This window comes from Kogia breviceps, chromosome 11, assembly GCF_026419965.1.
Source record: "Kogia breviceps isolate mKogBre1 chromosome 11, mKogBre1 haplotype 1, whole genome shotgun sequence".
In the NCBI taxonomy this organism is placed as follows: Eukaryota; Metazoa; Chordata; class Mammalia; order Artiodactyla; family Physeteridae; genus Kogia; species Kogia breviceps.
In genome coordinates this window covers 49,855,590-49,881,276 of record NC_081320.1, presented here as the reverse complement: position 1 = coordinate 49,881,276, position 25,687 = coordinate 49,855,590, and the positions used below count along the sequence as shown (strand labels likewise).

Genomic DNA, 25,687 nt, shown 5'->3' with positions numbered 1-25,687 from the left:
GTGTCTGGATCAGTGATGTAGTGATAGCACAGCCAGCACCTGTGTTCTTACTGTGGGCCACACATTTTGCTTAGTGCTTCTTCGCACATATTGTCTCATTTATCCGCATAACAGATCAATGAAGTAGATGCAAAAGACTTTGAACAGAAAAATAATTTGCCATGATAAGCAGTGGAATCTAGGATCCAAACCCAGGTAACCTGGCTAAAAGTCTGTGCTCTCAGCTACTTTACTATCCTGCCTCATTCAGTTCTGGAGCAATCTTTTTATCAAATGATAAAATTCATGCTGAAATTAAATGATTTGAATCAGGCCATGGGGGAAACAGCAGCTACATCATTTCCCTTTAGCATGTCCTTGCAATTTCAGACATTTCTCAGGGCAGCCAGAGTACTGGTTTTCATCCATTATGTGCCTGCTGGTGCCCTCAAAGAGGAATTATTATTTATGAACCTCTTCTGGAAATGTTTTTAAAATGATAAAGTATCCAAGCCAAACAAAACTTGTGCTGGAAGAGAAGTCTTGGTGCTGTGTGCACAGTAGTATCTGTGATGCCAGCCAGCACTTCTGGTCCTGCTTCTGCAGAGGAGAGTAAGCACCACATACACTGTAATTCATCCTCTTCTGCATCTGTGAGCGTTGCATCAAAGATGGTGCAATCCTGCATGAGTAAGGCAGACTTCACCGAAGATGACCTTACTGACTTTTGAAGATACAGAAAATGTATGAAACATTGAGTTCTCGAAGTCTTAGAGAATTCTGGTGTTCCTAGCACAAGCCTGCATTCAACTGACAAAGCAAGCTGTGAGAGCTTGCCTTGGAGAGAGTTGAGGTTTCTAGTACTCAGGATCATCAAAAAAGAATGTCAAAATTGAATGGCAGTTAAAGATGGCAGGCATCTCAAAGTCCATCTACAGTGTCAACTTCTAATTCAAGCCAAACAGAAGCCTTCTCATTGAAATTCAGTTTGGAGAGTTAGTTTATTTTTTGCTTTATTTGCATATTAACTTTCACTGGGAAATAAACAGCATCTCTTATAAAGATTATTTTTATATTCTGTGAATGAAATTTCCACAGTAGTGAAATTTTGTTTTTTGGGGGGATGGCATTGCACTTTCCTGAAAGAGAGTCCATTAACGTCTGATTTTCACAAGTGACTGATAACTCATAAAGCCTGAGAATCACTGCTCTGAACTGAGATGTGGAAGATGAAGAAAAGGCATTTGGTGAAGTGAGTTTGCATGAGGGGGAAAGTGCAGAGACTTGCAAGCAAGAGATGTGGCACATTAGAGAGCCCAACGCTGCATGTCCCTGGAGAACAGTGTGTAGGGAGAGTAGGAGAGCAGAGAGCAGAAGGAAAAAAGGGCCAAGTCATTACGGACCTTGTATACCATGTCTTCTGTTTGGGATTCAATTCAGCTACATTTAATAGTGAAACTCAAAATAATAGAGTAAATGTAGAGAGACACAATCCAGAGCTAGTATGGCAACCTGGTGGTTATCAGGAACCTGCGCTTCTCTGTCTTGCCACTCTGCTCTTCTCAGCGTATCTCCTTATGGTCCCCGGTGGCAACCTGAGTGAACTCTAGTCATCGTGTCTTCGTTCCAAACAGAAGGAAGGGGGAAGAAGGGCACAACCCCTGCCCTTTCACAGAGACTTTCTGGAAATCTTTCATCTCACTTCCAGTTAATCACAGTGACCAGCACTTTGGCACAAATACCTGCAAGGGAAGCTGGAAATGTGGTCTTTTTGTGGGGGGATGGTGGTGTGCCCAGCTGACAATCAGGGTTCTGAAATGGAAGGGGAAAAATGATGTTGGGATAGGTAACTGATGATCTTGCCATGCCATGTCATTGCTATGTTTTGTGAATGACGTAATCAGGAGAGAAACATCTTCAAATTTTATTTTCTAGAAGATCACCACCTGCAAGGTAGAGGGTGGGTTGGAGGGAGGTAAGGAGACCATAGACCACTGCAGTAACATAGATGAGAGGTGAGTGGGATGCCGACTGTGACAACAGAGACAGTTTCATGAGGCTGACGGGACTTGGTCATTGATCAGATGTGAGCAGGCTCTTGGCTTGGCAGTTGGGTGTGTCTTGGTGCCATAGAGACAGGAGCAGATTGCTGGAGAGAGGAGGTCTACTGAGAAGGGGCTTGAAAAAGAACAGGAAGAAAGAGGAGGAAAATAGAATGCGGTGTTTCAGAAGTCAAGGAGGATAGAGCATTTCAAGATCTAGGGAGTGGTCAATTGTGTCAAATGCAGCTGAGAGCACAGTTAGAGAAGTACTGATGTTGTGGATAGGATTTAGCAATTAGAAGGATGTTGATGACCTTGGTAAGAGCAGTTCATTGAACTATGGAGAAAACCAGACTGCAGCCAGGTGAGTGAGTGAAAGGGAGGTGAGGAAGTAGAGGTGAGTGCAGCAACTTTTTCAAGAAACTTTGCCTTTAAGAAGATGGAGAAAAGAGGGATATGAGTATGGAAAGGGATGAGTGAGTGTATGCATTGCTGTTTTCTTTGTTTTTTAGATGTCAAATATTTGAATTTGTTCATGCTGATGGAAAGGAATAGAGAGGGAGAGGTTGATGCTGAGACTGGGAGATTGATGAAACGGGGATCTTGAGATGGGCACTGGCAGAGAGATTGCCTTAGGGTGGGGACAGCTCTTCCTGTGACGAGAAAGAAGGGGAAGCAGCAAAGGTGGAGATGCAGGGAGGTCCTGAGGATCTGATCTGGTGGCAGAAGGTCAAGGGCATTCCCATAGAGGATGGCTTTATTTGCTCTGAGCAGCAGTTGAGCGTATCTTGGTGGCCGAGGGGGTGTTGGCAAGTGTGTTGGTGGAGCATGTGATAATGTACATGATTTGCCAGCTTTTACTGAATGAGAAAACAAATCTCTGGATTAGGTATGATTTTTCTGTCATTAAATTAATTGGTAGGTGCTTTCAAATGACACAGATTTTTGGTCATTACCTTTAGAAATGTGAAGTGAAGAGACAATGTGGGAAAGTACCTAGCACAGGCCTTGGTACACAAAAGCTGTGCAGTGAGTGTTTGGTGAATAAGCTGATGTTCTTGGAACAGTTCCTGTACATATGGAGCGTCATTTCAAACTCTTTTTTACTGTTACACAGCTCTTTTCTTTCAGGCAAACTTGCTTCTGTTGAAAAAAAAATTTCGGATTGCAATAATCACACCCTTGTGAACCATAACAGGGCAGCACTGTTAGCTTGTCTGGCACCGTCTCCAGGAATAGCACGAATATGCTACCAAGAACCAGGTTATACTGTTGCTAATGGGAACATGTCTCCATGACAGTGTGATGAATTCAGCTTTTCTGATAACTGGGAAGTAAGTTCTGAGCAGACTTGGCAAGATACAGATCACGTTAGTTTTTAAACGATCTTTTAAAAAATCTTTCCGTTTCTGCAGAAAAACTAGATTGACACCCTAGAGGGAAGAATGTTGTTTAAAGTATCTTCTTTCATAGGTTGCCAACTACTTTCTTTTGTTCATTCCCCAGAGGAAGTTGGGTGTTTGACCCATTCTTTTCTCCCAGTGCGAAGAGAACATGAGTGGCCTTGTCTCTGCTGCACATTTTGAGGGAGTCTCATGCAGTTTGCCCCACCTCACCTGTAGGGGTTGCCCTGCTGTATATTTACGTACAGCAGAGGTCTTCTTAGAATACTGAATTCTATTCATGTCTGAATAGAGACATGAAAGAAAAACAGTGTGATTAGGATTGAAAGCACAAAGATAGCACTAGTGACTGACTAAAGTGATTCAATCAGAGAAACATCAAGGCCATATCCGGCAGTGCATGGTACTACCTGTTGTCTCCCAACACCTTCCATCTTTGCCTGTGTGGATGTCTTTGTGCATTCTCCTGGGGGAGCTGAGGAGGAGAAAGTGGAGCACAGGTCTAATAATGTTTCTGTGACTAGGTGTGTCCAGCATAAGTTCAGCTGTTGCCAAGCAACCTTCTAACACAGGTCCCTTTGGCTTGTGGAAATAAACTGAGCTCTGTGGGATTGCTTGGTGAGGTCCCTGGTGGAGGGTGTGGATAGCATCACCAACAGAGAGAACTTGTGTTGGCATGTAGGGTGATTTGTGTGATGGGAAGCTGAGCTTACCACCTAATTTAACCTGTAATAAGCTGTAGACCAAAAGTGTCCTGGCTTCCTGGACTCACACAGTCAGTCCCTTTCTGTGTGTCTGTGTCTGCGTGTGGGAGTGTTGTGGGTATAAGTCGAAACCTAAGTAAAAGTGGAGGCTTCCAACAGCAACGCTAACTTGATGACTCTGGACATCTTTCCCCTGGCTGTACCTTGTTACTTCACACCTTGTGACTTCTTCCCTTTCTCTCCATAGTCCTTTTCTTGTTAAGTCAATTCCTCAGTGGTATTGGTATTTAATTAGCTGCTTTTAAGAATTAGATATAGCAAGACAAGTAGGTGTTACTGAAGGCACCACCTAAAGAACCATGGTTTCTTGACATTTGTAGGGAGACTCCCTGCCCACTTAACTTGGGGTACAAGGTTCTAAATATGGCAGGCACTTCACAGAGAATTCTGAGCTCTAACCTGAATGCTAAACAAGTCTTTGTACTTGTGTGTTGCTTGGGCCTGTACCCAAAAGTCTTCATTAGCTCAGTTTTGGAATTTAGTGTTATGCTTGGATCAGCTTGTTTTATTTCACTCCAAATATTTGAAAAGTAATTCAGAAGTACATTTTAAATTTAAACTCAAGTTCTTAAGATACCAGTCTTGGGAAGATTTGACTTAAAACTAAAAGTACACTTAATATACCTTTCGGCTGAAGGCCAAATGGCGTAGTGTTAAAATCATTATGAGGCTGAGACCTTTTATTTATCACCATTATAGAATAAATTTGGGGGATACAAGAAAAAATTTGTTTAGCCTCCATAGACTCAGTCATAAGGAATTGTCTTCTTAAAGCATTCTAGTAAAATGCATGTTTTGAAGACTGATTAGTGAGAACAAAATGTATTTTTTCTCTAAATACTTTATATTCTTTATGGTATGTGGATCAAAGATGTTTTATCATGAACATACATGACTTTGGAGGGTTTTTTTTTCTCCTGGTGAAACTTTAAGGCAACAAGGTTGACATTTGGTTTTTAATTCATCTGCACAGGAGGTGAAAAATCCCTATTAGTACTTTTTCTAAAAATGGTTCCTAAATCTCACTTTGTTTAATGCTGTGAGTGTTAGTATACCAAACAGTTCTTCAAAGAGTAGAATTAAGATAAAATCCAGTATATATTATTCTGCCTGATATTATTTTTTAAATTTGTGTAACCATTTGTTGGCTCAAAAAGGAAATTATATTCTTCCTAAAGATATATACTCAAATGTTGTGTTTATGTGTTTGGTTGAATGTCTTGTGATGTCATTGTCATTAAAGTGGGAAAAAAAAAAGATTGTATTGAACAAAGAAGGATTTTGGCAGAGTTTTATTAAAACAAATTGAAACTTAATTCTCATCCGTCAGTTGATTTGTTTTTTTTTAACAGACCATCTAGAACTGCACATGCCACTAGCCATGTGTGTTGATTTACATTTAATATTAAATAAAATTAAAACTTCAGTTCCTCAGCTGCATTTAGCACTGTCTGGAGAGCAACAGTGAAAAAAATGCCATCCTATTGATCTTTTGACTACTTAAATTTCTTTTTACATTGTTCACATTTTTTTTAAAGTTTTTGCCTTGAAATGACAGGCTGCCCATGCCTCAGAGATACTAGTAAATTCACAGCTCACGTGTTGAGCAGTGTCTGAAACCCCAAACCCTGCCATTCTGTCCTGTTTTCGTATGTATCTGAAAGATCAGCGTTTTCTTAGATTTATACTTTTAGAACTGTGGTGACACCTATAGTGTTCTTTCCATTCTTTTAATTCAAAGTTAAGGGAGTATTGTTATGTTCATTAAATTCAAATAAAAGAATCCATTTTCTGATTTACTAAACTAAGACTTCAGAACGTGTATTCTATTCCAGTTTTAATACCTGCAAATGGAATAAATACGTTATATAAGGCTCAATTTGCCATAGAATTTGCCAACCTGTACCTGTATTCCACTTCTTCATATCAATCCTGCCTTCTCTCAGATCTGTTGCATACACACACATCAACTTTATTAAATAAAAACATGTTTCTGGAAAAGCCTGCATTAATTTGGAATCTCCTCAAACATATAAGCCATTTTAAAAAAAGAATGCTAAATAAACCTTGAGGACATTGTGCTAAGTGAAATAAGTCAGTCACAAAAAGACAAATATTGTATGATTCTGCTTGTCTGAGGCACCCAGAGTAGTCAAACTCATGGAGACAGAAAGTAGAAGGGTGATCGCCAGGGGCTGGGGAAAGGAGGGAGTGGGGAGTTGTTTTCTAATAAGTATAGCTCCGGTTTTGCAAGATGAAAGAGTTCTGGAGATTGGCTGCACAATAATGTGAATGTACTCAATACCACTCAACTGTACACTTAAAAATGGTTAATTAAGATGACAAATTTTATGCTATACATATTTATTACAGTTTTTTTTTTTTTTTAAATGGATGTTATAAAGCTGGTTCTCCGACTTAAGGTTTTCTTTGAGAGTGTCTTGGCTCCTCCTGGCTCTTTGTGTTTTCATACATACATTAAATTGGCTTGTCAGTTACCACACAAAAAACTCTTGAGATTTTTATTAGGATTGCATTGATCAGTTTGGGGAGAATTAACATCTTTACATCAGCAAGTCTTCTAATTTTCAAACATGATAAATAAATCCCTGAATTTAGTTAAGTCTTTTAATTTTTCTCAAAAATGTGTTCCATGTATAATCTTACATATCTTTTGTTAGATTTACTGCTAGATATTTGCTATTTGCTATTTTTGATGGTTTTATTATAAAAGATACCTTTTAAATCTATTTTATTTTCTAATTTTTTTTAAATTTAATTTATTTTTGGCTGCATTGGGTCTTCCTTGCTGTGTGCAGGCTTTCTCTCTTTGGGGCAAGCGCGGGCTACTCTGCTGCAGTACACAGGATTCTCACTGCGGTGGCTTCTCTCGTTGCAGAGCACAGGCTCTAGGCGCGTGGGCTTCAGTAGTTTTGGCACATGGGTTTAGTTGCTCCATGGCATGTGGAATCTTCCTGGACCAGGGCTTGAACCCATGTCCCCTGCATTGGCAGGCAGACTCTTAACCACTGCACCACCAGGGAAGCCCCTCTAATTTTTTTACATATAGAAGCAGTTAATTTTTTACCACCTTTAAACATTTTAAAGCATACAATTCAGTATTGTTAAATACATTCATATTGTTGTGCAACCAACCTCCGTAACTCTTTGATCTTGCAAAACTAAAACTCTCAACCCATTAAACAGCAACTCCCTGTTCCTGGTAACCACCCTGCTACTTTCTGTCTCTATGAATCTGACTGTTTTAGGTGCCTCATGTAAGTAGAATCATACAAGTATTTGTCTTTTTGTGACTGGCTTATTTCACTTAATGTCTTCAAGGTTCATCCATGTTGTAGTATGTATCAGAACTAACTTCCTTTTTAAGGCTGAAAAATACTCCATGTGTGTATATACCACACTTTTTTTTAATCCATTCATCTGTTGATGGACATTTGAGTTGCTTCCATTTTTGGCTATTGTGAATACTGCTGCTAAGAGGTGAGTATACAGATATCTCTTGAGAGTCTGCCTTCAATTCTTTGGGGATATACCCAGAAGTGGAATTGGTGGATCATATGATAATTCTATTTAAAATTTCTTAGGAACCACCATATTTTTTTCCTTAACAGGTGCACCATTTTACATTCCCACCAACAGTGCACAAGAGCTCCAAAAGCAGTGGCTTTTTTTTTTTTAATTCTTGGCTGCGTTGGATCTTTGTTGCTGTATGCAGTCTTTCTCTAGTTGCGGCGAGCAGGGGCTACTCTTTGTTGCAGTGCACGGGCTTCTCACTGTGGTGGCTTCTCTTGTTGCAGAGCACAGGCTCTAGGCGCGTGGTCTTCAGTAGTTGTGGCACGTGGGCTCAGCAGTTGTGGCTCACCAGCTCTAGAGCTCAGGCTCAGTAGTTGTGGCACATGGGCTTAGTTGCTCCACGGCATGTGGGATCTTCCTGGACCAGGGCTCGGACCCATATCCCCTGCATTGGCAGGCAGATTCTTAACAACTGCTCCACCAGGGAAGTCCCTAAAAGCAGTGTTTTTTGTTGTTTTTTTTAATACTGACCATGTATCTTCAATGTTGCTATGCTCACATTATCCTAACAATTTATTTGTGAGGTCTTTGGATTTTTCTACAAGTAAAATCATATCCTCTGTGAATAATGACAATTTTGTCTCTCAATGGATACGTAAACTGAATACTACATGGCAGTGAAAAGTGAATGTGTTATAGCTGCATGCATTAATGTGAATAATTCTTAAAACATAACATTGGATTAAAGAAGCAGGTCACAAGAGGATACTTTACAGTATGATTCAACTTATTTAAAAGTTTAGAGACAAATAAAATTAAGTAAAATATTGTTATCATTATGAATGCATACATAGGTGGTAAAACTACAGGGAGTCAAAGTCAAGGTGATTGTTACCACTAGGGGTGGAAGAGGAATATGATCAGGGACAGATGCATGCAGGCTTCTACGCTATGGCAGTATTCTTTTTAAATTTAGGTTATTCTTTCTACCGTGTATGTGTATTTTATAAACTTTTTGTATGTATGATATTTCACAATGAAAGTATTTTTAGGTGAAATTGGAAAACATAGGCCTGTCTCACCATATGTAGAAAAAAAATTTGCTTCTATGTATTCTATTTTTTTTATAAGTGTATTCAAAGAAACATTAAATAGGTAAAAATTGTTCTGTACTAAAAGTTTTACCTAAAATGAATACATGAACTAGGAGTTTTCAGTTAAATTGATTTTCACACCCTTGTGAGGCTTCTGTAAATATCAGACTCTTTTCTGGGAAGTCAGAAGTAACTGCTAGGGACTTGCCTGGTGGCACAGTGGTTAAGAATCCGCCTGCCAATTCAGGGGACACGGGTTCGAGCCCTGGTCTGGGAGGATCTCACATGCTGCAGAGCAACTAAGCCCGTGCACCACAACTACTGAGCCTGTGCTCTAGAGTCCATGAGCCACAGCTACTGAGCCCACGTGCTGCAACTACTGAAGCCTGTGTGCCTAGAGCCCATGCTCCACAAGAGAAGCCACCGTGATGAGAAGCCCATGCACCGCAACAAAGAGTAGCCCCCACTCGCCGCAACTAGAGAAAGCCCACGTGCAACAACGAAGACCCAACACAGCCAATAAATAAATAAATAATTTTTTTAAAAAAGTAACTGCTAAATGGAAATGGAAATTCTTGGCTTTTAAAAGATAATTGGAAAATAATTGGCTTGGTCCTATTTGCTAATAACTCTTTTGAGTAGATATAATGTGCCTAAGAAATTCTCAATAATAGATACTTAAAGTGTATGGCCAGGAATCCACATTTGACATGTATGTATTTTTGACCAAGTATAAAGGGATTTTTGCCTTCACAGCCTAATCACTGAAATGTGAGCCCATCAACTCCTTTTCCAGTCGTAGACTTCATTCATCATACACACACACCATCACACACACCTACGTGTAGTAGAACATGAAAACAGCAAAGTGTATGATAGGGTTTTATTTTTTCAGTCCCCTCAAGTGTTATCTATCCTCCACCATCATGTAACCAAAGAGTACATGTGATGCCTATTTCATTAAAGAAAAATAACAACAAATGTTCTTCTGTAAATGGATAGAAAATATACTGTGATCTTTTTAAAAGCTTTCATTCTTGTTATAAGATGTTTAGACTTGCTTGTGCCTCTTCTTTAAACAGAAGAATTTGAGCTTCCACTGTGTCATTGTTCCTTCCCTGTGAGGGATAAATTGAAGATGAAGGTTCTGTGCTCATTTTGAACTTGTTTTACTGTTTACACAACTCATTTTCTTTCAGGCAAACTTGCTTTTGTTATTAAAAAAAAAAAAAAAAAGACTTTCAGATTGCAATAATCACACCCTTGTGAACCATATAATAGAGCAGGTACTGTTAGCTTGTTTTGAGTATTTGGCACTGTCTCCAGGAATAGCATGAATATATTACCAAGAACTGTGTGATCGTATATATACTTCTCCAGAACTGAAGTAGATTCATAGTGTACCAGAAAGTCACAGATTTGATGAGTTTTGTGCACCCTATTTGCTATGTTGATGCAAATTGAGAATTCTGAGTTTTTGAAGGTAGTCCAAGAGACTTGGGTGTTCTCACCAGCCAGACAAATATTTGTAGACTGTAACTATTCCCCCTTTTGTACTCCATTGTACTGTAAATGAACTGCTGAACTACTTCTGTGTGCAAGGGAAGTTGCCGATGAGAACTTGATTTTGAACCAGAGGGCCCTGGACGTTAAAGGAAATGTAGTTGAAACTTTCCACAGAGAAAGGAGACCTCTTTAAGGAAGCATGGAAATAACTTTGGTATTGATTTGGTTTAACCTTTTATAAAGCTGTTTGAATTATTCTATAATTTTTTTTAAATTTCAGATTCAACCCTATGAGAAGATAAAGACCAGGGGCTTACCTGATAACATATCTTCTGTGCTGAACAAGCTGGTGGTGGTGAAACTCAATGGTGGTTTGGGAACCAGCATGGGCTGCAAAGGCCCGAAGAGTCTGATTGGTGTGAGGAATGAGAATACCTTTCTGGATCTGACCGTTCAGCAAATCGAAGTGAGTAGTAGCTGTTAGCCTTTCTCATGAGCTAACAAAATCATTTATAGTTTTTAGGGTATTGTAAATGTTACCTTATAAAATAACAGATGTGGATTTGAACTAGTCAAGGAGCTTGCTATCTTTAGTCTCTTTATTAGTGTATAAAAAAGGTTTGGTGTTCTAAGAGCAAAGCCTTAGGGTGAGCTTTTGATCTTTAAATAGCATTTGCGGTGCTGAAATCTCTGGATCTCTTCCGATTCTCCTTTGATCTCCCCACCTCTCTCCCCCCTTTCTGTCTAGTGGTAGTCTTCATCACAGCTGGGATGATCTGGCTTTATTAACCAACCCCTTTTGGGAGGCTGGGGAGAATTTCATGTATCTGGTTGGGCACCGTGGATGCAAAGAACTGTTGTTGGCTTCTCTCTTGGTCATAGTCCATAAAGTCATTAATCATAGACCATAAGCTCTTCAGGGGCAGTGGCCCTATCTTTTTCATCTCTTTATCCCTAGTGTCTCATACGGTGCCATCAACCACAATAATAATAGCAGTAGCAGTGGCTAACATTTATCCAGCACTTACCGTACACCAAGTGTCATTCTGAGTTCTTTACATGAATTGACTCATTTGTTCCTCTCCACAACTCTGTGAGATAAGCACTGTTATCATCCCCATTTTACAGATGAGGAAACCAAGACACAGAGAGGTTGATTTACTTGCCCAAGGGTTCCCTAGCTAGTTAGTAAGTGCAGAATCAAACTCTGAACATAGGACAGTCTGACTTCTAATATCTTATTTTCTTCTCACTCTGTTGCCTCTTAGCTCTTCCTAGAGATGGAAAAGATTTCAGCTGGGGTAAAATTACAATTCTTAACATGAATCCTGAGAATAGGGAGACATGTCTTTGTAACATTTGTACTTTCATCTCCACAGTGCTTTGGACACAGAATAAATACTTAGTCTGTGTTTGCCCATCCAGCAAGGCCATAGGGCATTGTGGCTGGCCACACAGCTGCAGAGTCAGACTGTGGGGGTGAGGGGGTGGTGTCCTTGTTCTGCCACCTCTCTGGGCCTCAGTTTAGCCATCCATAAAATGCAGACAGTAGTTTCTATCTCATAGGGTTGTGACTTAATGAGCAAGTACATGGTGAATTGATTAGCAAAATGTCTTACGCTGAATAGTTACATTTTATTGCAAATCTATGTATTTTACTACTTATAGATGATGTTTTGGACATCTTGTGATTAACCATGGAGAGTTAATTTTACACTTTGAAGCAAAAGAAAAGTAAGTCTGGGTAGTCTGATTGTCGTTTTCTTCCTTAGCATTTGAACAAAACCTACAATACAGATGTTCCTCTTGTTCTAATGAACTCTTTTAACACGGATGAAGATACCAAAAAAATACTGCAGAAGTATAATCACTGTCGTGTGAAAATCTACACTTTTAATCAAAGCAGGTACAAGGAGTAAAAAAATTAACTCTCGGAGATGTTATTCCTGGGAAAGAAGGACTTCTTTGTTTTGTTTAAACAGAGCAGCCTCAAGATGTACAAGTGCCAAAGACTGTCTGCAAGTGTTTAATGCCTTTAAAGGCTGAACATTTATTAATAGATATGTGATAGTTGCAATCACTCTGTGGTTATGTAACTTGGACTTCTTAAAAGAGAATCTGCCTGAGATTCTGGTTCTCACCAGTGGTAGGAAGCAGACATCCCTGCGTACTAACCTGCTGTTGATTTTCTGAATATGTCTGTTTGGTAAGAATGGACACCATTTCCCAAATAGGTTTTCAGGGAAAAGAACAATCCCACCACCAAATAAGTTTGAGGAAATTTACTTAATATGTCTCTCCTCTCTTAAGAAGTCATAAAACATACTAATGTCTTAAAAATATGGGGTGTCCTCCCATCTGCATGACCATGGAATACTTTTTTTTTTTTTTGCAGCAGATATTACTATCTAGGAAGCTGATTTTTTTGGTCAACACAGATAATGAGAGACATTTTCTTAAATGGATTCACTTATGATTAAATTACTACTGATAGACTGAAAGAGAGGGAAGTTTTATTTAACTTTAAATGCACTATTTTACTTGAAAGTCTGGAATGCTCTAAAGAGTTGATACTGAAAAAGAACTTTTTCTTTTTAAGGTACCCGAGGATTAATAAAGAATCTTTACTACCTGTAGCAAAGAATGTATCGTTCTCAGGGGAAAATACAGAAGCCTGGTACCCTCCGGGTCATGGAGATATTTACGCCAGTTTCTACAACTCTGGTTTGCTCGATACCTTTATAGGAGAAGGCAAAGAGTATATTTTTGTGTCCAACATAGATAATCTGGGTGCCACAGTGGATCTTTATATTCTTAATCATCTAATGAACCCACCCAATGGAAAACCTTGTGAATTTGTCATGGAAGTCACAAATAAAACACGTGCAGATGTAAAGGTAAATACTGAGAGGAAGCAGTTTGGGGGTTCACATCTTCACATTTCATAGTTCAAACTTTTTATTGAAAAGTTTCTGTGTTTAGAAACTTGATAACATCATTATAAGCTAGAGTGGGATAGTACTCTAGAGTACCCTAAGTTCCATCTGATATAATAGTGTGTATATTAATCCAGGTTTAATAGTAGTAAAATCATCTTTATTTTTTGAATAATCTGTGTGGGCAATTTTAACTGAAAACAATTCCACATATATTTATAGGATAATCTGAAACATGTGAAAACACTTTCAGTAACTTTGTTCAGACCATTAATATTCTTCTAGTTTGGTGCTTAAGTGTTTTTTATTTAATTATTCCTTTAATGGAAATTTACTATTTCTATTTCTACAGTATGTATTTCTCTCTGTATATTTTTTATCACTGTAATATCTGTTGTTGTAAAAAAAAAAAAAAGCAGTTTGATACAAAGCAAAAATTTTTTTCACTTTGCTTGTTTAGTGGTGATGACACTTGGCGTTTGATGGAATGGTACAGAAGGTTTTCTCCTTACTCTCAGGGAGTAAGAAAAGTGGGCAATGTGTGAATACTAATATGGTTGGTCCCAGGGCAGGGTTCTGTGCCTCTTGCAAATGAGCCCCTCACACATGAGTAGACGTCCCTTCCCTCTTCCCACACTGCCATGGCCTCTAGGCTAAGGCCACTCAGAGGTCCCTTCCCCTCCACTTGTGCCTGTCTTGACTTTACTCCCCTTATCTTAGAGGTAGTCAGAGCAGGGTTGTGAGGTGGTAGGATCGGTTGTTTGGTAATGGTCGGTGGTTTGAGAATAAGAGGAATGTCTGTTCTTGTAGGAGATCTTTGGACAGTGAGGAAGACTCTGATGTACTCCCAGGGCTTTTATTGTGGACAAGAGGGCATGTATACAGTATTAAGACAACAGACAACCTGAATTATTTTCTTTGGTTCTACTTTAATACATGTGTTGCTTTGTATCACAGATCGAATCACTGCCAGTGCTTTCTATTTCTAGGGGATTTTGTCACGAGTGTCTTTTCTATATCGTTCGTAGACTGTAAACAATGTAGTATGGCTGTAATTGGGAGAGATGTGGAGGCATTCACTCTTCTCTGCCTTTCTAGGGTGGGACACTCACTCAGTATGAAGGCAAATTGAGACTGGTGGAAATTGCTCAAGTGCCCAAAGCACATGTTGATGAGTTCAAATCTGTATCAAAATTCAAAATATTTAATACAAACAACCTATGGATCTCTCTTGCAGCAGTTAAAAGACTGCAGGAGCAGAATGCTATTGACATGGAAATCATTGTAAATCCAAAGGTAAGCCAAAGTTGCAGGCCATCGGGCTCCCTGGTTCTGATCACAGCACGCTACACACGGACCCACTGCCCACTCCCTCTGGCCCATCTAGTCCATGGGTCACTGCTTTTCGCCTAGTTAGTTTCTTCAGTTCCTGGCCCTGTCTTCCAGAGTCGACACCCATCCCTTTAGTGTGCCGGGTGAGCCATGGTGCCCTTACTTGACCCTGGGCTGTGGCAGTGGCAAGAGCACTGGGCCCAAAAGTAAAGGGCCCACCTCAGTCCTGTTGCTCTGGTACTGATAGGCCTTTTGGTCACAGGCATCTATGTGGGTTTTCTGAACCTTCGGTTCTTTCTCATAAAATGGAAATGTTACTGAGAAGAGTTAGGAAGCTGAAAAAGATCACATATATATAAGCACCTGGCATACAGTAGGTGCTTGAGAAATGTGAGTTCTCAAAATTCTGTTTCCTTCAATGGATCTCTGCAACCACTCCCCAAGTATTAACTAGCCCATGTGGAACTAAGTTGCTGAAACCTGTTTCTCTCTCCTGCTCCCTTTCTTACAGACTTTGGATGGAGGCCTGAATGTCATTCAGTTGGAAACTGCAGTAGGGGCTGCCATTAAAAGTTTTGAGAACTCTCTAGGTATTAATGTTCCTAGGAGCCGTTTTCTGCCTGTCAAAACCACATCAGATCTTTTGCTTGTGATGTCAAACCTCTATAGCCTTAATGCAGGATCTCTGACAATGAGTGAAAAGCGGGAATTTCCTACAGTGCCCTTGGTTAAACTAGGCAGTTCTTTTACAAAGGTACGTAATTATAAAGATGATATACATGTAAATTTGTATTTCTTAAATGTGTAATTATAAAGATATGATACACTTGTGAATTGGAGTCTAATTACAGTCTTTGCTGCTGATCTGTTATATTCCTCCATCTCTATTGTCTTTTAAAGGGAATCAGTCATAGAAGGTGAAAATGTAACTCATTTTTTTAACCAACTGCTATAGAGTAGAAAGAATGTTTACATTTTAAGACATTTTATCTTATGTCTCTTCTAAGACCATTACTGTTTTCATCAGTGAGAGAATGTTAACTCTAGTTTCACAAAATGTATTGAGTGTCTACCATGTGTAAGGTAGTGTTCTAGGTGCCGGGTATTTAGCAATAAATGAAACAGACTAAAATCGTTGCCTTCCTGGATATTCTAGTGGGGAAGGATGATAATAAGCAAGTAAGACAAATGTATAGTATGCCAAGTGATGGAAAATGCTTAAATAAAGCAGGAGTAGGGAATGTGTGGGTGTGGCAGTAGTGGTGTCATTGTACATTGGGTGGCCAGAGGGCCTCACTGAGAAATTGAGTACACCATGCAGGTATCTGGAGCAAAAAGCATTCTACGCAGGAGGAATAGCAAGCATAGTAAAACTGACCCTAACATGGTAAGTGGAATCCAAAAAATGTAATCACATAAAATGCTGTGAGCTTAATGAAGTGACAGGGTGAGCTTTTGTGGCTGGCCTGTAGACTCCTGCTATGCTATCCAGGTCTATTCTAGTCCTGGTTGTGGTTTAGTGTCACCTGGTGTGGATGTGTGTACTTGCCCTTATATATTCGGGGCTATGATTCTGGGTCCTATGGCTGAGCTAGAATTTCCAAGATAGCATCAGGCATTTTAGAAGTCTCCCTGGTCTTTCGTGCCTCCCTCATCTGCCTGGTTGGGCTGGGAAAATCCTGGTGCTACAAAGACCCACCATCTGCCCACATCCTGAGGTAAGATTGCTAATCATTTTCCACCTAACCTCATCTTCCCTTCCCACTCTTTCTAGCCTCTTGCGTACCCTGCAGGAGATAAGAACTTTAGCTGCCTCAATTTGAGAACAGGGGCTGAGTGGGCAATGGCTACTTGCTCTGAGGAAGAATATGTCTTACGGACACTAGAGCACAGTGAGCAATTGAGGGATGGGGGTGGGAGATAGTTGGTCAGAGAGATAACAGGCCGGATTGTGTAGAACCTTGTAATTGAATATTGGGAGTGTGGTTTTTTTTTTTTTTTTTTTTTCTGGGGGATGAGAAGCCATTGGAGAGTGTGAGCTGAGGGGTCAAGTTGACCAATCTGGTGGGCAAGGGTAGAATCAGGGAAACCAGGGAACAGGCTGTTGCTGGAATCCTGGCTTGGACCAGGGGTGGTTGCAGGGGAAATAGTGAAAAATGTTGACATTATATTTTGAAAGTTGTACCTATAACTTGCTGTTGGATTAGGTAGGAGGGTGAGAGAGAGAACGGTAAGGATGGCTCTAAGGTTTTTGGCCTGTGCAACTGGAAACATGGAATTGCCATTTACTGAGATACAGGAAGGCTTGGGTAGAGTAGGTTTAGGGGGAGGAGAATGGGGAGTTAAATTGTGGAGATACTGTACTTGGACCTTCAAATGGAGAAGCTGAATGTATGAGTGTGGAGGAGAGATCTAGAAAAGAGGTAAATTTGAGGGTTGTCACTTTATAGCTGGTAATTAAAGCCATGAGATAAGGATTACCTAGGGAGTGAAAGGGGGGGGAGGGGAGTCCAAGAACTGAGCCTTGCCGGGACTGTAAGGCTTAGAGGGTTGGGATGAGGTGCAGGAAGCAGCAAAGATGACTGAGGAGTTGCAGATGGAGAACTGGGCAGAAAACCATGAATGTGTGTGGCCTGAAAGCCAAATGAAGAAAATGTTTCAAGAAAAGAGGGACTAATCATTTGTAGTCAAGTGCTGCTGCCGTTTCAAGTAAGATGAATGAGAACTTACCATTAGATATAACAGTTGAGAGGTTTTGGAGCCTGACTGGAATGGATTTAAAAGAGAATAGAAGAGAAATTGGAGATACGAGTGTAGAAAACTTATTCAAGAGTTTTGCTTTAAAGAAAAACAGAAAAATGCAGCTATAGTTAGAAAGGGATATAAGATTTTAGAGGGTTTTTTTTTAAGTTGGGAGAATTTATAGCATGTCTTATACATTGATGGGAGTTGATACAATCAAGAGGGAAGGAACATTGAAGAGGGAGAAGGAATTGCTGGGCAGTATCCTCGGGCAGTAGCCATAAGAAGAGTTAGCCTTAAGTTGGAATAGAAGTGGTCCAACCCCAGTACTAGGAGGGACAGAGTAATGGGCTAGAGGGCAAGTGGGTGGTGGTGGTAGAAGCCAGTGGAAGTTCTCCTGTTGCTTCTCTTTTTCCTCAGCAAAATAGGAAACAAGGCCATCTAGGACTATTTCTAGTGCCGGTAAATCTAAGGAAATCATAAGAGGCAAAAATAGTGATCATTTATAATGATAATTTGTGCTCTTCCTGAATTATATTCCTTCTTCTCAATCCTACCCATCCCATAAAACCCAGCTCCAGTCTAGCTTGCTTCGAACCATGAAGATCTCTCTCTTTTTTCCAACTCCAGATTATGTAAACCACTCATCTGGTTCTTAGCATGTTGGTTGTTTATCTTTTTATTTATTACTGTTTTTTTATATGTCTGATCTACTCAGCTGTAGTGTAAATTGCTTGATTGTAGGGACAGCGTTCATATCTCCTGGTCTCTCCTGCACAGGATATATAAATTCTCACTGCACACACAGTGAGTGCTTAAACAGGGTTCCTCCTGTAGAAGGCCTGAGCTTGGCCAAAAATAGAATGTTTTATAGTTCAAGCAAACTATCTTGTTAATTTAATCCCTGTTTTTCTGTTAACCCATTCTTGAAACAATTTTTATGTTTACATTTTTCCTTCAGGTTCAGGATTATCTAAGGAGATTTGAAAGTATACCAGATATGCTTGAATTGGATCACCTCACAGTTTCAGGAGATGTAACATTTGGCAAGCATGTTTCATTAAAGGTGTGTGGTTATGATGAAAATTACAGTTCTTATAGCTTTATATGACAGGTTTCATTTTTTAGTCCTAAATTTACCTTTATTTTAAGGAATACTTCTTAGTTTGTACCAGATTTGTTTATAAGATATGCATTTTAAAAATGAAATAGCTTACTACAATATTTAGTATTAATACTGTTTTCCATAAATGTACAACATAGTTAAAATATAATTGTTGTGTATAGGCATTTTGTGGAATATAGCATTCAAATGGAAAGCAAACACTATTAAATAATTGAATTGGTACTATTTTATTGAAATATGACAATATTTAAAATAGAATCACTGATAAATTAGCATTAGTTAACTAAAGATGACTATTTGAATCTGAAAGTAGAAAAAAATGACAGCTTCATTTATACTGATTATAATCTATTCTTGTTAATCTGTTGTTATCAGTATGAAGATGTTCATTCACATTACTGTAGTGCTTGGGTACTTTGATGAGTATCATTCCAGCCTAGCATAAGAAATAGGAAGGACTATGGGTATGAGTATTAAAGCTCAGAACCAAAGATTCAAGTTTTTTCCTAATCAAATATTTTTTAAAAATTCCATACCTAGAGTTCATGTGTTCTTCCTATTAAAGCTACTTACAGATCTTGGAAAAAACCAAAACAACATATATATAATTATTGCTGATACTGCTTCATCTAAACAGTTTTACTTAAGACATGAAATATAAATCATTACACTGTTCTTTAAAAAAAACAAAACAAAAAAACCCCACACCTGTATGTAAATATAAACCAAGCACCTTTCAGTTTACGAAGGTAGATAATGCTGGTGGCCTTGCAAGTAGTTCTTGGAAAGGGCCAGTTTCCCACTGCTAGATTCCTTGCCTCCTTATCAGAGATGGTACCACAGCTACCGCTGGTATTGTGACAGGACACATTACAGTTTTCCTTAATGTGTTATTTGTTTTTCAAGTGTAATATTGTTCATAAATACTCCATTGTAAGTGAAGTTCTATATGAACTTGATAATTGTAAGAAAATCAATTGCATTTTCAGCTGCACTTGCAAGTATACTCTTGTTTTTCGTTTTTCCTATCACTTAGGGAACGGTTATCATCATCGCAAATCATGGTGACCGAATTGACATCCCACCTGGAGCAGTATTAGAGAACAAGATTGTATCTGGGAACCTTCGTATCTTGGACCACTGAATGAAAAATATTGTGCACACTTTATACTAATTATGGGTTAAACAGTTTCTTACAATGAAATGTTCTCTAGGATTATAAAATAGGCAGGTACTTTACTATGTTACTGTACCCTGCAGTGTTAATTTTTGAGTTTTCTGCGGTATGCTTTTAGTCTGTGAAAAGCACAGGTGGAAGCAATACTTTTCTTTTTGAAGAAGATCCTGAAAGTTAAATTCACCTTTAAGTGCAATATTGTTTAATCTTAAAACTGGGGTAGCTCTGCTGGAAAAATCTTTTAACAGAGGCCTCAATGATGGTCACTTTGAACTGCTTGTGGTTTTAAAAATAAAGCTGTGAAGCAATCCATGGTACACTTATACTTTTCAATGCTAACTTTATGAAATGGTGAAGAAAAAGGGCTTACTCTTGCTAAACAGTTACTCTGTCATTTGGAAGACTTGCTCTTGGAACATTGAAATACTCACTAGCGAGTTACCTAACATCCAGTTTTTGCATTTCTCAGAATCTTAACCACATCATTATTTCCACAGGAATTAAACTTCTTGAAGGTATTTAATATCTTTCATCCAGTTCTAAAGCTGGGATGCCTGCCATGCTCTCCATAGACTCTCCATTTATTGAAACAAAGTGGTGTTTCTTTTCCCAGCTGAAGGGGGTGGGGTGGGTAGAGGTAGGGCATTTCTTTCACATCCTTGTTCTCTAGTATAGCGGGGTGGGGTATAACTTTATAAAAAGTTCCCTTTCCTTGAAGCTTCACTTGTTGAAGCTTGCTTGTTGCTACTGAAAAATGTTCTTGAATAACCCAAATCAGGTCTGCTGGTAGTTTGAATTTCAGCTTTTCTCTAAGAATCAATTACATTTTCCAATTCTTCCATACTTGTTTTTGAGTAAGCTGCCTGTTTAATAAGTTTACTGTACACTATAAAAAAAAAAGTTGTCTTTTAAAGTCTGGTAATTCTTTACAGCTTTATTTTAGACAATGACATACCTCTGTAATAATGATAAAGGAAAGAATTCCTCTTAGGAAACCAAAGAGCACAAAATAAGACTATTTCATTGTACATAATCACCACAAGGTTAGGCACTCTGACAGGGTTAGGCAAGATCCTGGTGTGAAGTGAGGCACAGGCACTTTCATTTATAGAGTGCTGCTGATTCTAATTTTGAAGGAAGGTGTTATAAAAGTCTTTTAAAATAACTTACTCATCACCTTATATTTCTGGCCCCAACACAGCAGCCTATATTTTAACAGTTCTATTTCTCCCTGGTCTTTGTTCATATGCACATTGAAAGTTACTTACAAATAAGAACCCAAGGCAGGGGACATACTTCACTGTTATAAGGAGTTCTCATTTTAACATTTAGATAAGTAGGCAGAATATATGAAAATGTATTCTTACCTCTGCTAGAAATAAAAAGGAAAAACACCCCAACCCTGCATAGTTACTTTTATAAAAATACAGCTGTTAAACTGCAGGCTTTCATACACCACATCTGAAAAGTATTTAAATTAGTTGCATAAATGAACACCAAAATCTTACTCTTTAATTATTACTTATGATCAGTCTTTCAAGTATTTAGACTATTCTGGAAGGCTTTACGCAGTTGACATACAGTGGTGATGATAGATTAAATATGTGACACACAAAGCCTGAAACTTGACATTGGTCACTAAAACAAAAACTGAATTCCTAAATCCAAGCAATCAAAAGATGATGTTTATTTTTATAGAAAGATCTGTAAAAAAATAATTTTTCAAACAGATTTACTTTCATAGAGAAAACTTTCTACAGAGGTTGAGTAAGATTTTAATATTTTAAATTGTACCATAATTAAATAAGGTGGGACACCATATGAATTTCATTGCACTGGAAGAAATGCAAAGCATTTTTTAATATAAAGTATACAGAGCATTCTAGTCAACTACAGCTGTGTTACAGCTATGTGTTCTTTTGGATTTGGTCCAAAGAAACCTGAGTCTGTTTCCAGAGAGAATGAAAAATATTAGACACCTGATCAGTTACTCCTCACTGAAGGAAGCACACAAATGGCATTCCTTGTAGATCTCAGTGAATCCCAGTTTCCCAGCACTGATACTTTCCTTTTCCCCTTCCCCAACCCCAGTTCACTTTGGGTTCCAGGTTCAGTTCTTGAATCACAGGCATCCATATTTTTGTCACAAACATACACATCCCATGGTAAGATGAACTACCCAGTTTTCCAGTATGTCATCACCTTTTCTGTTCCCAGATCTCAGCCATATTTAGGTCCAAATCTTTAAGGCCTTTTAAGGCTTGAAGATTTCCAGTGTAAAAAGCTACATCTGCTGTGACCAACCTAAACATTGGAAAGAAAATTATTTTTAATGTTTTCTTTTCAAATAAAGTAGCAATGCTCACCGAATAATCTGAGTCCTATCCTAGCTGCCAGACTATGATTTAAAATTTGGACCAAATGTCAATATATTTCTCTCAGCATGATTCCTACTATCATATAGTTAGATCATTTTATATTCTCTCTCTTTCAACAGTGTTGTTTTGGAAAGGAATAAACCAATGCAGGTTGGACTGTTTCATAATTCTGCCAAATAAATAAATTTATCTTAGAACAGTATGAAACAGAGAAAAATAATAAGTTAAACTTTTTTTTTTGATCAGTTGTCACCAGAATAGAGTATACATGTATATGACTAGTGAACTCAAGGAAAAGACAGACAAGGTTTCCTGAATGCCATCCTAAGAAGTTAAATGAAGGCTGGAACTCATGTGTTAAGTACTACTGGATACAAAACTTGCTACTGACAATCAATGTAACAATACTTGACAAAAAGTAAGAATTATACTTTTAAGTATTTAGCTGTCACATTACATTAATGCCTATCCTTGAAAAAAACACTCCTGGAAAGAATGCTCAGATGATAAACAAATATCAAAGCTCCACACACAAAAAATAGGGACTGGTCTGATTAGACTTGTATGTTGACAAATTTGGCCCATGGAGAAACAAATAGATCTTGATTTATTAGTTTCTAAAAGAAGAGGAAATGCAGCTTTGATACTTTAAAGAGCATGTAAGTTCTAGACTGCTGGACCACAAGGGGGCAAAGGTATTTCAAGCACCCTTAATATATGTATGAGTCTAATTTATAAATACATTCGTACTATGTACTTAATGTTTCAGCTTTTGTCACATGGCAGAATTCAGTAAGGACCGTATTTTTGTTTGAAACTCATCTGGGTCAAGGTGCTTTAAAATCCATAAAAAGTCTAAGTAAGTATGCTGAAACTGACAGCAATGGCTCAAAAAAGGACAAAGTCTTAAGGCTCCCACATGAAAAATTAAACGAAATTAACAGAAATCTCCATTTTAAAATAGCATGTTATGTTTTATAAACAACTATGTACAGTCTATACAAGACAGTACATAGAAAATGTGTTTTACATCAAAGTTGAAAATATTTGATAAAAGAACATAAAAGAAAAGCAGATATTTGCAATATATATAACCATGAAGGATCAGTTTGAGGGCATATGCAAAAATCTAAAAGCAAGAAAAAGATAATACCCAAGATTAAAAAATGGGTGAAGAATATGAAGAGGAAAAGTCACAGATGAGAACACCTGAATGACAAATACGTGAAAAGATGACAAACATTAGGAAATGCAAATCAAAACAAAATACCACTGTATTCCATTACACTGGCAACAATTTAAAAAATATAACAGCAAATGTTGGCAAGATGTGTAATAAAGGTGGGAATATAAACTTGGTATAGCCACTTTGGAGAACATTCTGGCAAAACCTAGTAGAGTGAAAATGTACATGTGATCCACTTCTATGTACATACCCTAAAGAAACGATCACATCATTACACACGTATACAGAGGAGCCCTGTATATGGAGGGCCAGCTCCCTAAGTTATACCCAGACTGTCAGCTGCTGGAGGGTCGGCACCTCCAACCACCACCCCATCCCCCTCTTGCTCAAGGGTCAGCTGTTTTAAGGGTAGGGCCAACTTCTGACTCCAAAAGATGTTTTTTACATTTGTTCCTATAAGTTTGAAACTTAAGCCCGAAACTCCTTTAAAAGAGAACAAAATATTCTATTCTTAAAAATCCATGGAACAGGTAACACACTACAGAAATCATATAAACGTGTGCCTACATGATCAGTGCTTTTGCACTTTGTATAATCTTTAAACCCATATCTTTATCTACATTGCTCTTAACAAAAATTCTGTGACAGAACTTTTTATCATCCTTATTTTTAACTAAGAATATTATGACTCAGGGTAAGTGATTTGCCCAATTATAGAGCTAGTAAGTGGCAGAACTTAACCCAAGTTTTCTGATTCTAAATCTATTTCGCCAATAATACATATAATTTGTTCAATGGCTTACAATAAAATATGTATACACTTATTTTTTGTAACCCTGTGAAGGAATTAAGGCAGATTTTATGGTTCTCATTTGATAAATAAGGCACAGAGGTTAAGTGACTTTCTCACGGTCATACAAAGTAGGACTTTGGGTTCTGTCTGGATAGGTGAAGACTACTGGGGAACTTAAGGAGGTGCTACTAATGTACACTGCCTCAAAATGGACATATAAGGTCAGTTAACTAATTCACCATCTATAAAACACTTTAACACAGATAGATAGATATAGATATAGGTATAGATACAGATACAGATCACCTCCACAAAGGGAAAAAGCAAAAGTTTGCTGATTTTACAGTCTGGGGCCCTGGCAAGATTACAGTGGAAAAGGACAGCATAATGAATAAAAACCAATCAAACAGTTCAATATGGGAGTATGGGGTAAAAACATGTTGAAAACATACCCATTTTGAGGTCCTCCATCATTTATCACATTTAAGTGAGATAATTGCTTTTTCAAGTGGAGTTTGTAACTTGCATTAATTCTTAAAAATAACATCTGGAAAAGAAATAAAACTCAGTTTCTTAAAGCTCTATTGACATAGAAGAAAGATGTAAGTAAGTAATCACTATTATTTGCAGAAAAATTTTAAAAATCTTTTGCTTTGGCATATACTTTTTTTTTTTTTGCGTTATGCAGTCCTCTCACTGTTGTGGCCTCTCCCGTTGCAGAGCACAAGGCTCCGGACGCGCAGGCTCAGTGGCCATGGCTCACGGGCCCAGCCGCTCCACGTTATGTGGGATCTTCCCAGACCGGGGCACGAACCCGTGTCCCCTGCATCAGCAGGCGGACTCTCAACCACTGCGCCACCAGGGAAGCCCTGGCATATACTTTTAAAATGCTCCTCTGAAAGTATTTAATTGCTATTTCAGTATAGTTTTTCTCCTTAGTTGGATAAAAGCTCTTTTTGCTCTTTTCAGTAGTACTTGTTTTAGTGATACGACTTATCACTGCCTTTTGCCCCTTAGTAGAAATCCTCTGGCATGTGTAAATGGGATCAACCACACAGGTAAAAAGAATAAAAAGAGACGGAGAATTCTGCAATGTATCGATATTAACTAGGAACTTGATAGAGAAGAAAGTCACAATGGTAAAGGCAAGGCTACCGTTATCCTTCCCAATTACTTGGAAGTATTTTATTGCTTCACATGCAGATTTTTAATGCACTATTTCTTTGGGAAATGCCTGACCTGAAATTATATACAATTAATCTATGGAAACAATTTTGTGAAATATATTTCCCATGGGAAAAAATATATAAAGTCATCTATGGAAAAGTTTTATGGAATTACTGGTACTCAAGTGACAATAATGACATAAAATCTATAATTTGTGCCCAGCTTGACAAGAGTTCCCTTTAAATGATGATGCAGATAAAAATACATGAAATACCTATATACGCAGCTCCTGGACCTGGCTAAGCCTTGTTCTAGAATTAGAACTCAAATGGCAAATCCAGAAGGTCAGAATGTCAGAGGTGGGGTATCTTACATGTGGAATGAAAAGATGGCTTGGCTAAGAAGACTGAGAAAGGAAGAAGAGACCCTAGTGGGTGCTCCATATCTCAAGGCTCCTCCTCAGTCCTCAGAGAACCCCAAAGGTGCTGAATGATATTTAATCATAAAGATGGTATGATTAATGAAAAC

General features: G+C 38.4%; 2 protein-coding genes across 10 annotated transcripts in view; one reads left to right on the top strand and one right to left on the bottom strand.

Annotated features, from left to right (window-relative positions):
• UGP2 (UDP-glucose pyrophosphorylase 2) overlaps positions 1-19,943 on the top strand; it is a 55,829-nt gene extending 35,886 nt beyond the window's left edge. For all 6 annotated transcript variants that reach the window (XM_059079600.2, XM_059079603.2, XM_059079601.2 and 3 more), the window contains exons 4-10: positions 10,603-10,788; positions 12,095-12,228; positions 12,922-13,219; positions 14,357-14,554; positions 15,102-15,344; positions 18,294-18,398; positions 19,495-19,943. In XM_059079600.2, the coding sequence (XP_058935583.1) occupies positions 10,603-10,788; positions 12,095-12,228; positions 12,922-13,219; positions 14,357-14,554; positions 15,102-15,344; positions 18,294-18,398; positions 19,495-19,602 (1,272 nt within the window). In that variant the 3' untranslated portion in view covers positions 19,603-19,943. The remainder of the gene's footprint in view (positions 1-10,602; positions 10,789-12,094; positions 12,229-12,921; positions 13,220-14,356; positions 14,555-15,101; positions 15,345-18,293; positions 18,399-19,494) is intronic.
• A 611-nt stretch (positions 19,944-20,554) lies between these two features.
• VPS54 (VPS54 subunit of GARP complex) overlaps positions 20,555-25,687 on the bottom strand; it is a 97,718-nt gene continuing 92,585 nt past the window's right edge. For all 4 annotated transcript variants that reach the window (XM_059079593.2, XM_059079592.2, XM_067007516.1 and 1 more), the window contains 2 exons: positions 24,445-24,539; positions 20,555-21,939 (listed from right to left, as the gene is read on the bottom strand). In XM_059079593.2, the coding sequence (XP_058935576.1) occupies positions 21,834-21,939; positions 24,445-24,539 (201 nt within the window). In that variant the 3' untranslated portion in view covers positions 20,555-21,833. The remainder of the gene's footprint in view (positions 21,940-24,444; positions 24,540-25,687) is intronic.